General features: G+C 37.9%; 1 protein-coding gene across 1 annotated transcript; it reads right to left on the reverse strand.

Annotated features, from left to right (window-relative positions):
- Positions 1 to 1,983: 1,983 nt before the first annotated feature.
- Positions 1,984 to 6,079, reverse strand: LOC134660047 (uncharacterized). The gene is made up of 4 exons (XM_063515747.1): positions 5,941 to 6,079; positions 3,998 to 4,102; positions 2,559 to 2,695; positions 1,984 to 2,117 (listed from the first exon to the last, which is right to left on the reverse strand). Exons 1-4 carry the CDS (start codon positions 6,045 to 6,047, stop codon positions 1,984 to 1,986), a joined length of 483 nt encoding a protein of 160 aa, XP_063371817.1. The 5' UTR covers positions 6,048 to 6,079.
- Positions 6,080 to 14,522: the final 8,443 nt, after the last annotated feature.

A 14,522-nucleotide genomic window follows, 5' to 3' on the forward strand; every position in this document is an offset into this window, starting at 1 on the left:
TTACGTCATCTATTTTTGACCCCTCCCCCCTAAAATCATGATTCGAATGACCCCGTTTCCTCCTACGTCAGGCTACCATCATCCGATGTCCCCCCCCCCCCTTGAAATGACGTAATTTATGAATAGCCCCTATGGCATATGTACATGTTACTGGATTACATTGAACAGTTAAAACTGATGGTCTGTGGCCCGCTTAGGTACTATTTCGTAAATGAAAGTACTTATCGTTTTTATTTTAATTTCAGGATAAGGAAAACGACAACAAGGAACAGAAGCCGTGCTGCAAAGTTTAACTCCTGAAGCTACTACGATGTAAGGCACAATGCATTTTAACATTCGGAAAAACTACCAATGAATTTTTGAAACTTATAATTTGGAGGCGAATATGACTCGTTAAAAATAAGGAAAGAAAAATCCATTCCTCCTTAAAAAATTGGATGTAGGGATATTCGGGAAATAATTAAGTACCTACATTGAGCTACATAACATAACGTAAGTATACACATTGGTTGAAAAAGTTAACTACGTCGAGGATTGCATAGAACAGCGGTCGGCAACCTTTTAGCAGCCAAGGGCCACATAGTAGTTAACGAAGTTGACGCGGGCCGCACTTTGTTAATATTTATGACTTTATCAGACATTGTCGTTTTTCAATATTACATACAAAATAGCCAGGGTGGCTCGCGGGCCGCAAGTGACAGGTTCACGGGCCGCATGCGGCCCGCGGGCCGCGGGTTGCCGACCGCTGGCATAGAATATAAAATCCTACTATAATAATGGAAACGAAATTAAATTCATGTCATTTATTATTATTTACAAAAAAACTTATACTTAGTTTTATAAAGAAATAAATCCACTAAATAGGACAAAAAAATAATTCTGTTACATCATAATAACTATTATAAGTGTAAAATAGTTATTTTTAACCTTTGGCAAGTTCAAAAGACGCGAACATCTATGTAGGCAAAGAAAAAAAACTTATTAAAGTTGTTGGCGTATGACAGGTATTTGCTTTGTATAATGTTGCGTTACATAACGTTCCAATGGTGAAAGTTATATTCATTATTTTTAAACTTCTAGTTAAGATAATTACTTGTGTTAATTTTATTTTTATGTTCGGTTGAAAAGGATACAATTAGGTTTTATTTTTATTTCATTTCTTTTACGGGACTTGATACTGTTATTAAAAAATAAAATAAATTGTTGAACATACGTTGTTGTTCTTAATATTTAGTATAGTTTTCATTGTGGACTTGCATTACGCTCTTTTACAAGATTTTATTAACTTGCAATGTATCTATGTAAGTTTGTATGTTACGGGTCAATTCTTGCAAGTTAAATTTGACCCACTTCCAGACTTCCAATGAAGCTGAAAATTTGCATACATATGAAAGTCGGTTGGCAATGCAATATTATGAAACCATCGAGCTGATCTGATGATGGAGACAGGAGGTGGCCATAGGAACTCTGTGATAATACAACGAAACCTAATTGTGTTTAGACTTTTTAGAATTGTCTCGATGAGTATTAATTAGTTGCCTGTGGAAAAATAAGTACAGTCAGCGATAAAAACTTGTACCAAAAATGATTTTTTTGCCAAAATTTATATAGAGTTACATCAAGATAAGTCTGCAAAGATTTTGATAGCACACGCAGTGCAAGTGTTATTTTAAACGTAAAGTTTCTACGAAATTGTGACGTATAAATAACACTTGTACTGCGTGTGCTATCAAAATCGTTGCAGGCTTATTTTGGTCTAACTCTAATAATAGACGGACTCTGCTATGAAAATAAGACGTTTTCATAGGCACCCCACACTTTGCCACGCAAAACCTGTGAAGGGTTAGTTTAGGACTCAACCTCTAGCTGCTCATAGTCCTATAAAAAGGACTCCTGTTCCATTCAAATTTGAAGCTTTGTTTTGACAGCCAAAATTGAATTTTTATTGGAATGAATTGAGGTCTGGGTGGCTAGGGCCTATATCTAGCACCACAGCATAGACGGGAACCTCTTGGGTTCAATGTCGAGATGTACAGGTTCTGTTCGGGAGAGGTGGACCCGCCTTGCGGGTCGCTGGAGCGGGGACTGCTGGGGAGGCGCCGAGTGGGCAGGTGGACCTGGGGAAAATGCAGTAAGTGGAGTCCAGACGAGATAATTTTTCGCCAATCTGATGAAATTGTCCGATCAAATCAGGACGTGCGGACGCAAACGCCAATTTGGCTCGCCCGCCGATTATGACCGATATTACCGATAAAATGGGGTGCAGACGCAAGAATACCAATTTGTGACGCTAGTATTTTCGTTTTGCAGCATTTTATCAAACTTTTATCGTGTTTTGTGTACCGACAATATTCAAAGGGATTTCAAAATTTGTCATTATGCCCATTGTAAGAGTAAGGCCCACTTGCACCATTTTACTAACCCGGGGTTAACCGGTTAAAGCTGGAGTTACCATGGTTACCAGTACAATTTGACACTGGGTTAACGGATTAACCGCTCAACCCCGGGTTAGTGGGATGCTGCAAGTGGGTAAGAGCGATTGATTTTCCCCAACTTACTAATACTACTTCTGAGCGGGTCCCTAGGCGGCGGCGACCGCTTCCTGTTGACGCTGGAGCGCGCCACCACGATGGGCTTGGACTCGCATCTCGGACTGAGTAACGGGTCTTCTTGAGATTGCCGGAGCTTCGAGAGTCTGTGTGCATTAACATAGATAACATATTTAGCAATGTGACAGACATATTTAATTACACAAACGGGTCTACCGCGATATAATTTCATTGTTTTTACCTTTAATTCCGACGTTTCAGCTGAGTTGCACCAGCTGTGGTCACGGAAAGACTGACGTCCCAACAAATGTCAACGGAGATATTAATAAAACACAACTAAACTACCCGAAATTAGTTTATAAAAATGTTCGGGGTAGACAAAGAAATTGCAGCTACCCGTCAAAGTTTAATGTTTATTGTCCACGGCACGACACGCAAATGCCCGTCCCGTTTGTGTAATTAAATATGAGTTCAAAGTGTTACAATGTGACAGACGGACGGAAAGAGTCGCACCATAATGGTTCCTTTTGTACCTTTTTGGTACGGAACCCTAAAAAATACATAGAGTGCTCACTCACACAACAGTTTTCCGCCATACACTCCATAGAACGCCTATTAGGTAGGTATTTTCGTAGTCGGCATCGAGTAGCGTTATTATCAGTACTGCTGACAATAGATTTTGCGACCATTCCCCCCCTGTATCTCCGAAACTACTGGTCTAAAATTTTGAAAAAAAATCACAAAATAGTTCTTTGCCCATAGATGACAACCTATTTTTTTTTAATGCTAAAGTTTATTTATTTACCTATAATTAGAAATGTGCAGTCAAGCGTGAGTCGCACTTAATGTACGGAGCTCTTGGAACGCGAGTCCGACTCACATTTGGCCGTTTTTTGTACAACAAAAAACCGCCGCCGCCGTTATTCGGCTAAATTATGTCGTGACCTATAAAAACTATGTAACATCTGTTAACTACCATAATTCACGCAAATAAACGATATCTTATCTTAAACTAGCGACCCGCCCCGGCGACGCACGGGTTAACAAATTATACATAATCCTTCCTCTTGAATCACTCTATCTATTCAAAAAAACCGCATCAAAATCCGTTGCGTAGTTTTAAAGGTCTAAGCATACATACAGACAGACAGCGGGAAGCGACTTTGTTTTATACTGCATATGTAGTGATGTTTTACTACTCTACTAAATAGCGAATAGCGTCTCTATTGTATCGGGTGCGGGGCGGTCACAATAGTATACTTAAGGTCATAGCAGAGAGGGTGGATTGCACCTTCTTGAAATTTTGGGTCAATATAATAGTAATTAAATAGTTATTTAATTAGTAGTAGTTAAGTAATGAACGTAGTCATAAGCCAAACTAACAATTCTATGGATAAATTATTATCTGAAATAAAGAATTAATAATAATAATAAATAGTGTCTCTCACCTGCGGAACGTGCCATATTTGAGGTGCGAAGGCTTCGAGTCCTGAGAGCGCCGACGAGCGTCTGTCATCGTCGAAGATGTCGCATCTCGATTTCTGTTTCTTGTGCTGATGATAACTGGTATATTATATACTTACACTCATATTTAAGGCACAGACTAATAATACCTACATAGACTGCTAGAGTCAGGCCAAGATATCTTTGAAGCGATTTTGATAGCACAGTATGTGATGTGCAAGATATAAATCGAACTTCTACACAGAATAAATAATAGTACTAAGTACAGAAGACTCACTCTCTAACAAAACGCGTCTGTTACGATTACGATCAGCACAGATATGGCCGCTAGGTGGCGACAGCGCCACGCGCGGCTTATGGCTTTCCCCAAAATTGGGGCCGAACGGATGTACTTTTAGCTACCTGTAGCAAAGCGACGAAATCGCGGAATGAGACACGCCTGCTTCTACGAAATGATTAGGTTTAAAATAATACTTGCACAGTATGTGCTATTAAAATCGCCGTAGAATTAACTTGGTCTGACTCTACCCCTTGACATGCATGTAATCAAAATACTGCTTATTTTCGTAGTCGACATGGAGCGGAGCGGAGTTATCAGTACCGCTAAGTACTTGACACTAGATGTCACGAGTGTCGCGAGAACAATTACCAACTAATATAACCTGAACTCTATTTTCAACTCCTTCCGCTTGTAATATTAGTTATAAATTGTTTAGTTAAATAGCAATAACTTTTCGTTTGTTGCGACACTTGTGACATCTAGTGTCAAGTAGCGGTACTCATAAATCCACTACTGCTAGGCCCGCTGGCAACTTCGTTTAGCGCAGTGTGCCGAAAGTTGACGCTTTCAGCACGAAGAACAGAAAACCTTTTTCATTTCTCATGCTCTGAAAGTGGCTCATTGTTTATCTCTGGAACGGACTGAAAGTAATACTTTCTGCCTTAGGGCGTTTTACTTTTCATGACGTCCTTTTTGTAAGATAAGCAAGGGAAACTCCAAGTAACACACAAGCATGATAAAAGTCCTGATTTGACTTATTACACAGCTAAAAATTAAGAGATAAATTTAGAATGAGTTTAAAAGTTGAGGCGAGATTTGTGTCGGTCACCCATGTAAAATAATCCCAGTAGTTACTAGTTACCAATGGTAATAAATTGGTGGTAACTAGTAGGAATAACCCGGGGAGTCAGCTGCCCTCCCATATAAAATAAATATTGTATTCCTCGTCAACAAAAATCTATGCGAATGCTATAGCATTCGAGTATGTGAATGTGTTAACATTTCTATTAGTCAATTTACTTACTCATCACTGGTTGAACCATCATTTATCAGTATCACCTCTTGGGCATTTGACGGTTCAGGTATAATAAGTGTATTATTCACTTTTGTGGTACGCCAAGCCACAGTTCTTCTGAAATCATCATATTAATCGGTAAATAAACTCGACCCGCAATATAAAATAATAGTACTGAACTATTTGAGTGGGTAATTTTTGTAGGATTATAGCTAAAATTGAAGAGGGATTAAAATAATTTTGAGCAGTGGTAGATTAGTAGTAGTAGTAGTAGTAATCACTTTATTGTACACAACACAGGTTTACATAATGTTTACAGAAATAAAGGTACAAAGGCGAACTTATCCCTGTAAGGGATCTCTTCCAGCTAACCTTCGAGTAGATGAGGGGAGAATTCAAATTAGATAGACAAACTTACGGAACTTACTTATTACTTACTTATTAGAGCCGTAATAGCTTTATTTCACGTTCAAGTGCATAGTATGGGTCAAAGGACTGTCTTCTCATTTCAAACATAGACTGAGAGAATCATACTATCTTTGCCTTACTACTTACTACTAGCACCCAGAAAAGGATGAGTATAGTTTTTTTGTTCTTATTTACTGACAATTTGGTTTACCAACTATACATACGACTTGATGCCATGATGGTGTAGTAGGGCAGCTTGAACTCGACGCCGTTTTGCTTTTCCGCCCGACCAATGATGTTTTTTATACGCTGCTTTATTAGTTCCCCCCATAGCGTTATTCGCTATGAACTAGTTACAAGTTGACCCTCGTGATATTAAAACTGCGAAAACAAATCGCCTGATATGAAGGCAAAACTTTTGATTATCCCATGATTATCCCTTCATCTGACATTGACATACTCTTTTTTTTTTTTGTGGATTTTATGGCACATTGACATACTCGTAGCATAGGCAGTGTTGCCAGAGCGCTTCCAGCTTTTGTACGTACATACAATCCTACATGTACATGGTACTTTTTTATCTTGGAGGATATAATCAAACGGAGACGCCATGTCTGTAATTTTCTGTACAAAACAGTCTGCCGATTTTTGCGGGGAAGGGGAACGTCAAATGTATGCGTAACGTAAAAATAGCCATGTCAGATAAACGTCAGTCCATACATTGTGTATGACCGTTGGCCGCCTATTTTCGACAGAGGGGAAAGCCTGTTAATGGCTACTCCGTTTAGTTGTATCCTCCAAGTTTTTTATGTTTGCCATTATTTTCAAATTAGAAATTTTACCCCGAATTAACCAACATACCGAAAAAAAATTGCAAAACTATCGTACTTCAAAAGGTACGAATTTAGTACGATGTACGCTGCGTACAAAAAAGGTACGCGAAGATCCAAAATAGTACGCAAAACCGTACTAAAAGGTACGATTTGGCAACACTGAGCATAGGATAACTGACATTCGATGACTTTGACATATACTTTTTTTTTAAAGGTACAGTTACACAATGAACATGCTGACTACAGGCCACTCCAGACGGGATGATCAAATCTACCATTTTGATAAGAAAATAAATTGGTGTCAATCTCCAATTTTAGATTTATGGTGATTTATGATGACTAGCATGAAAGCATACGTCTTGACGACCGGTCTGGCCTAGTGGGTATGACCCTGCCTGTGAAGCCGCGGTCCTGGGTTCAAATCCCAGTAAGGGCATTTATTTGTGTGATGAGCACAGTTATTTGTTCCTGAGTCATGGTTGTTTTCTATGTATTTAAATATTTGTATATTATATCTATCGTTGTCTGAGTACCCACAACACAAGCCTTCTTGAGCTTACCGTGGGGCTTAGTCAATTTGTGTAAAAATGTCCTATAATATTTATTTATTATTTATTATAAGGCTGCTTATGCTTTCATTGTGTGTTACTTGGGTCAGTTCTAATGGGATTTCACATATAATTTCCATCTTGATGTTTAACTTCCGAATCCACAATCAACGATCCTTTTATATATTTAAATCATAGACTTATTATATTACTTCGTAAGGACTATGTAAGGACATGCTAATCATGCTATACGAGCACTGCGAAAGGGGCCGATACATGGGTGTGAAAATCACATTTATTCACACCCCTGCGCTCAGTCGTGTGGTGAATTGCGCAGTGGAAAGGCGTCACGTAATGTCACTCCCAGTTTTTAAAAACGCCTAACTGTGTCGTGAAATTGTGTAAAAATTATTACAGAAAAATCAAATACACTTATTATGTAGATAAGTACCATACTATTCAGGCCCGGATGCTCTAGGCACCGGATGGCAAGGGGGGCGCCAAAATGGCAAATGAGAAAAAAGGGGCCCAAAATACGCTTAAAAACTTCAACGAAGGGCGCCAAAACCCGATTTCGCTCTACCCTGATCAAGGGCTCGGGCCGGCACTACTATTACCATATTTATTAAAATAAATGTCATTTTTATTGGTAAAGTAGGTAGGTCGGTAGGCTAGTTTATTAACTCACTTAAGAATAGTTCCTCCTAAATGTTGACATTCAGTAAAAATAGTTTCTTTGGTTATGAAGTTTATTGTATGTACTTAATGTAATAAAAAAAATTATCTAACACATTTTAATTTGTTTTAACTCCCACTTATTCCTACTTAATATTCTTAAGTGAAGTTACTAGCACGGCAAAATCTATATAATGATGAGTTTTTCAATGCAAATAAGTATAATTCTAAGATAATAAATTAATATTTTTGTTATATTTAATATGCATAGAAAAAGATGTTTATAAATTTGTGTACCTTTCTTATTGTGTATATTTTATATTTTGTAATTGCAATACCCTTGCAGGGTAACATGTTGTAACTATTGTACCTTTAGAGTAAGACCTGTACACCAACATGTGCGCAATAAAGATTCTATTCTATTCATTTATATTAATAAAAATAGTAGCATGGCTTGTTTAGCTGTGGCAACAATGATAACATTTATTCAATGATCACTTCATCGTCGCCCTAAAGAAAGAAAGCGACTAAGGCCTAAGGACGCCCTCGAGCTATTGTTCTAAAGTTTCTAAACACGTTTTTTGGAGGCGAGAGTGCAGTCTACTTGAATGTATCTCTAATACAGCTTAATATCTATAATAGGCCAATTATACTCTCGCGCGAGCCACGAGACGAGCCGCGAGCCGCGCCACGAGACGCGAGTGTAAGCGGTGGGCTGGCGGCTCGTTTCGTGGCTGGCAAGCTCGTCGAGCTAATATAATTTAAACACTAACGGCACGGCATAAGGTTTATAACCGAATGACAAGCCAAACGCGAGTGTAAGCGGTGGACTCGCGTCTCGTGGCGCGGCTCGCGGCTCGTCTCGTGGCTCGCGCGAGAGTCTAATCCGCGTATTACAATACAATAGCACGAAGTGTATATATCAACAATTTACGACTAATATGTGGAAGTAGTTGAAAATAGAGTTCCAGTTATAATATTATTTGAAAATTGTTGAGCAAAACACTTTTCGCTTGCCGCGACACTCGTGACATCTAGTGTCAAGTAGCGGTTCTGATAAATCCGCTATTGCTATATGTGGGCTACGAAAATAAGCAGTATTATTAGTCTATGTATGATGGCTATGTTAACCCCCTGAATCCCGCGAACGAGATATATATCGCTTCCAAAACGACAATAAAAAACTCCACGGCCGTTTTTTTACTCGATAATTAGGACTATTGAATCCAGACGTTAATACAAAGCTTAGCTTATGTGCTAATAATGTATTATATTGGCTAGGTGCGCAGTCGGTGGAGGGGGAAGTGGCGCTAATCGTCACAAACACAGGTAATCTTATGGAATGTCTGACATTAGTACTAGCGGCAGCCGCTTGAACTAATTTTACTCCATAAGATTTAACGTAGAAAGTCCGACAAAATGAGGGCAGCACCAGTCGTGCACCTAGCGAATAGAGAAATACATATGTTACCTATTATATATCTACTTTCTTTTATCAGAACTCACCATACTCCTGTGGTTTTTTTATGCGATCCTTGCTTCAAGGAAGATTTAGAAGGCCGAGAAAAAGAGGCATGAGGCACTGGAGTGGATTTTCTGTGAAACAATAGTTAATTACACTTTAGTTAGAATAATGAATTATTATGCCAAACAGTAAGCTATTTTTTATGAAAACGTTGAAAACTGCACAAATTTAATATCTGCTTCGCAATATTTGCAATACCTAGTCAATAACCAACACAGACATAGCCAACAACGTTAAATTAGGTACATAAGTAATTGAATCACAAAGTAGATGGTCCTGATGCAATGATGTAGTTTCCAACTTCCATAAGTTCATTCAATCAAACATTAAGAGCCTAATCAAGGTGCACACTAGCGCCACTGCTAAATAATCGTGATTATTTAAATTTAACGAATGATATTTAAAAAAGGAGGCCTCTACGTACTGTATTATATATTAAAGTACCTTTTGAATACATCAAACTAGTTTTTATGTTGCTGGATTCGTCAATCTATGCGTCCAAAGTTAAAACGGCCGTTTTTGTTATGAGTTCATAGATCGACTAATCCAGCAACATAAACACTAGCTTGATGTATTCAAATTATTCAAAAGGTACTTTAATATAAGATACAGTAGTAGGTACAGGTACAGGTACGTAGCGGCCTCCTTTTTTGAAATATTTCTCGTTAAATTTAAATAATCACGATTATTTAGCAGTGGCGCTAGTGTGCACATTGATGGGCTCTTAAAAAATTAAAAATAGTGGAATACAGAAACCGTACCTAGGTACCTAGCTATTAAACTATACAAGTACAAGTTGAGACCTATTTAGCGCCCTCTGTTGTGCGCAATTGGCACTTTTTAACATCATTTCGTCGTATACACAATAACAGAACTAATAAATTAAAATGGGTCAAATAAGGCTAAAGATCGGTTTTCCTAGGATAGCGATGCCGTCATATAGCGGCCGTCTCCATACTAAATAATACGGCTAAATATGGATGTCGTAATAGTATTTGTATGGAGACGGCCGCTATATGACGGCACCGCTTTCGGAGGAAACCAAAGCTTTAACGGAATTGTCTTGAAGATTATTATACTGTAGAGTCTGTGCGGAAAGAGAAGAATCGTGGAATGTATGGGCCCAGTCATCAGTACATTCCATGACTCTTCTCTATTCGAACAGACTCTATGTACGAGGGGCGTTCAATATATAATGAGAATGAGATGCAAACTCTTTAAATATTAGGAAAGTAAATACTGGCCGACAAAGCTAATCTACCTAGCTGATTGCCATGAAAAAAAAAACTAACTGTTCTTTGTTTAAAAAAAAAATACGGCGATTTCTTTGCGATGATATTGAGTACGTTAGCGAAAATGGAGAAAATTGAACTGCGCGCCGTTATCAAATACTTGTGTTTGATATTTTTTTCTATGGACCAAGTCAATTTAGATTTACGGGACACTTTAAGGTCTAATCCTCCTCCGTATTCGACAGTCGCACGTTGGTGCGCCGAATTTAGACGTGGAAGAACATCGACCATGGATCACCCCCGCTCCGGACGCCCTACTACAGCAGTAACTGAAGAAATTGTGAAAAAAGTTGAAAACTTAGTTTTGGCGGATCGTCGTGTCACGGTTCGTTTTATTGCTGAAAATGTAAAGATTTCAACGGGGAGCGTGCATAATATTTTACATGAACCCTTGGGTATGAAAAAGGTATCAGCGCGTTGGGTACCCAGAATGCTTACTGACACGCAAAAACAAACTAGAGTCGAGATTTGTCAAGAAGCTTTGGACCTGATACAGCAAGACCGGGAACTTTTTTTGGCGCGATTTATAACAATGGACGAAACATGGCTCCATCATTACGACCCTGAAACGAAACTGCAGTCTATGACATGGAAAAGGCCATCATCTCCAACTCCGAAAAAATTCAAGGTGGGCCCATCTGCCGGTAAGGTCATGGGCTCTGTTTTTTGGGATGGTAAAGGGGTCGTAGTGATTGAGTATCTCGAGCATGGAGCCACTATTACGGGCTCTTTATATGCCAAACAAATAGCAACATTGCGCAATTAGATCCGTGAAAAACGGCGAGGTAAACTCTCGAAAATTGTGTTGTTCCATCAGGACAATGCACGGGCACACAAGTCCGCCGTTGCAATGGCTGCAATACGTGATGCTGGGTTCGATATCCTTAAGCATCCTCCGTATTCACCAGACCTCTCCCCTAGTGATTTCTACCTATTTCCGAGATTGAAGGAATACCTAAGAGGCAAGAAATTTGAAGACGACGACGCGGTAGTCGCTGCAATATAAGATTTTTCAAGTACTCAAGATGAAACCTTTTTTAGAAATGGAATTTTAAGTTTAGAAAAAAGATATACTAAGTGTATTATGCTAAAAGGTGACTATGTCGAAAAATAAAATAACATTTAATAAAAGTTGTATATAACATACTCATTCTCACTTTTTATTGAACGCCCCTCGTATACTGCAGTAGGTACAGTGTTTCCTTTCTAAGATCACATATTTGACAGGTATGAATTCACCCTTATAGATATGATGCTAAGATCTACCGTTTAACTGATAGCCTTAAAATCATATATATAAGGGTCAATTTGTAACTATCAAATATGTGATCTTAGGTTGCGGTGGTTGCGGCGACTATACTATATGTATACTTACTCTGTGGCTCCATGCCTAGAGCTCTTGGCCAGCTGGCCTGGCAGCTGCCAGGACGACTGTAACTTTGCGAGCTTGGACGGTTTGGAGAACGATACCCGCCGTTGCGGGGCTTCCGGTGTGGGCTTGTGCTGGCTACGAATAATAATAAAAAAGATAAATTACACCCAAGCTGCGCAAGGTTTACTTAATGTATTGTACGTAATGTTTTAAGGTTAATAAGGGAACAATTTTTCGCCAATCTGATGAAATTGTCCGATCAAATCAGGACGTGCGGATGTAAACGCCATTTCGCTCGCCGATTATGACCGATATTACCGATAAAATGGAGTGCGGACGCAAGAATACCAATTTGTGACGCTATCTATTTTCGTTTTGGAGCATTTTTTTAATCACCTCAATTATCACCATAAATCTTAAATTGGAGATTGACGCCAATTTCATTTCTGATCAAATCAGTCGATTTGATCATCCCGTCCGGACACCGCTTGATGTTTACGCCATCTAGTGACGAATCAAGGTACTGTTTTATTTTAACACATTTTCTCATGACTAAACGTTCGCGTTAAAGGCTTTTTTCTCATTTTAAATGTGAAACACTACTTTTAGGACAATGAGCTTTTCAGCTGTGTTCATGTAAAATTACTACCTAGAATGTTTGTATATGTATAATGGTAATCAAGATATATACAGTGTATTACTAAAAGAAATTAAAAACTAGCTTAAATCTAAAATAGCCCCTTGCGGCATTGTACCAAGGATGCTGGCGACATTTCCTCGCTGTATCGCAATGCTGATACGTTGTCCGAGGTAGCCGCCAGCTCTTCGGTCACCAGTTACGTCAACCAGACGCTTCGCGATTTCTGCGAACAACTTATGCGCGCTGGGACCCCATGGATCTAGAGTTTCAACTCCAGATGGTACAAAATGGTACTCTCTACCGAGGCTCTGTTATTTGTTAATGGTAATGGTAAGCTAAATATCAATACAACATACAAAATAATATTAGTCTTCTTGGTCTTTTGTTCGTTCATTTCAAATTCTCTTCCTTATTTTTCATATTTTATTGTAAAATAAATCACTAATACTATTAAATTTTTATTGACATGTTTCAAATTCTCTCATAAACACCGGTTTTAGACGGTCCGGGTGTCACGCACCGGGTGTTTCAAAATGCGTTCCGTTTCATGTATTTTATAACCTGATCTTTGTGTTTTACAAAAATTAAAAAGCTCAGCTGACTTCTACTGTTTAAATCAAAGACGGTTTATTACTCTGTTGTTATTATTGTAACAAAACGACTTACGTTAAAACAAGTTAATCTACTAATCTAGCAAAGTATTTTTATTCGGTTTCGAACTAACGTAATAATGTTGCTAGCATATTAATTTTCCCTACAAGTTGCATTTTGTAATAGTTTTTCCTGAAATACAAAACAAGTAACAAAAGAAGTTATAAAGCCACAGATTATATAAACATGCTCACAACAGGAACAGGAATGTATGGTTTATGATTATTTGGATTAGGCATATCTAATGACGTTTATTTTTAAATAATTGCAGCGCCATCTATGTTAGGCTTTCTGCGTTTATCCTCGTTGTTAAAAACTCATTCCAAGTTCAATGTAACCTTATGTTTTTTTTCGATGACAACAGTTAAATATGTGTTCAAATAAACGTAAGCATACGTTATCATTAAAGGCTTTACTCGTTAAGAGGTCCTTAATTAAAACTAGAATTAATAAATAAATAAATATATAGGTATTTACATTAAATTCATATCTTTATAATAATATTTTCACACCGACATTTAAATTCAAATAATAATATTGTACACGAAATAATGATAATGGAATGATGCATGTATATAAAATTAAGGAAATAAAGAGGCTTTTTTATTTTTTTTTATTTATACGTTATCATTATGGCAAACGTTGAAATAGGATACAAGGTGCGTCTCTTTAACAAATTAATTCATAAAATTTTAGGGTTTTGTAAACAACGCAACAAGTTTTTAAGGTTACTTTCATTGTATGTATGTGTCTATGTTAGAACGTCAAGCACACCGAGGCCCCAACATTGTCTGCTCTCTTTGACGGCGCAGCAACTAGTATCATTTCTCACTCCTCGCTCTTTTAAAAATGCCGTTTGTCAAAAAAGGACAACCATACTGTTGGCAAGATGGACTTCAAATCAAGGACAAAATCCGTTTAAGGTGGTGTCAAGTTGTGTATGTGTGCGTAAAAACGTATATGTGTGCTCTTTTAGGGATGTGAAAAGTCGATTTTAATCATGCTATACCTAATATCGATAAACGCTACTCAGCGGAACGAAATAGCGATTAATTGAAGCTTCAATATCTTCGTTAAAAATAAACATAATTGAAATGCTAATGGATAATGAATATATTATAATATCATAATATAATTCAATTATTGCGGAACACATATTTTAGTAGGTATTTGTGTATTGTAATTAAAAATCCGAACTTTGCCCTTGTTCCTTGCTGTGGCGTGACGATAAAATCGTGATCTTATAAGCTCCATAAAGAATAGAAGCGTT

The sequence above is a fragment of the Cydia amplana genome, chromosome 26, assembly GCF_948474715.1.
Source record: "Cydia amplana chromosome 26, ilCydAmpl1.1, whole genome shotgun sequence".
NCBI lineage: Eukaryota > Metazoa > Arthropoda > Insecta > Lepidoptera > Tortricidae > Cydia > Cydia amplana.

Excerpts from the sequence above, each read along its gene's own strand:
- LOC134660047 (XM_063515747.1), bottom strand. The coding sequence starts at position 6,047 with ATGGGGGGAACTAATAAAGCAGCGTATAAAAAACATCATTGGTCGGGC. Across the intron at positions 4,103-5,940 it reads CACCATCATGGCATCAAGTC|CACAAGAAACAGAAATCGAG; the intron begins GTATGTATAGTT and ends AGTTATCATCAG. Across the intron at positions 2,118-2,558 it reads CCCGCTCAGAAGTAGTATTA|GTCCACCTGCCCACTCGGCG; the intron begins GTAAGTTGGGGA and ends CATTTTCCCCAG.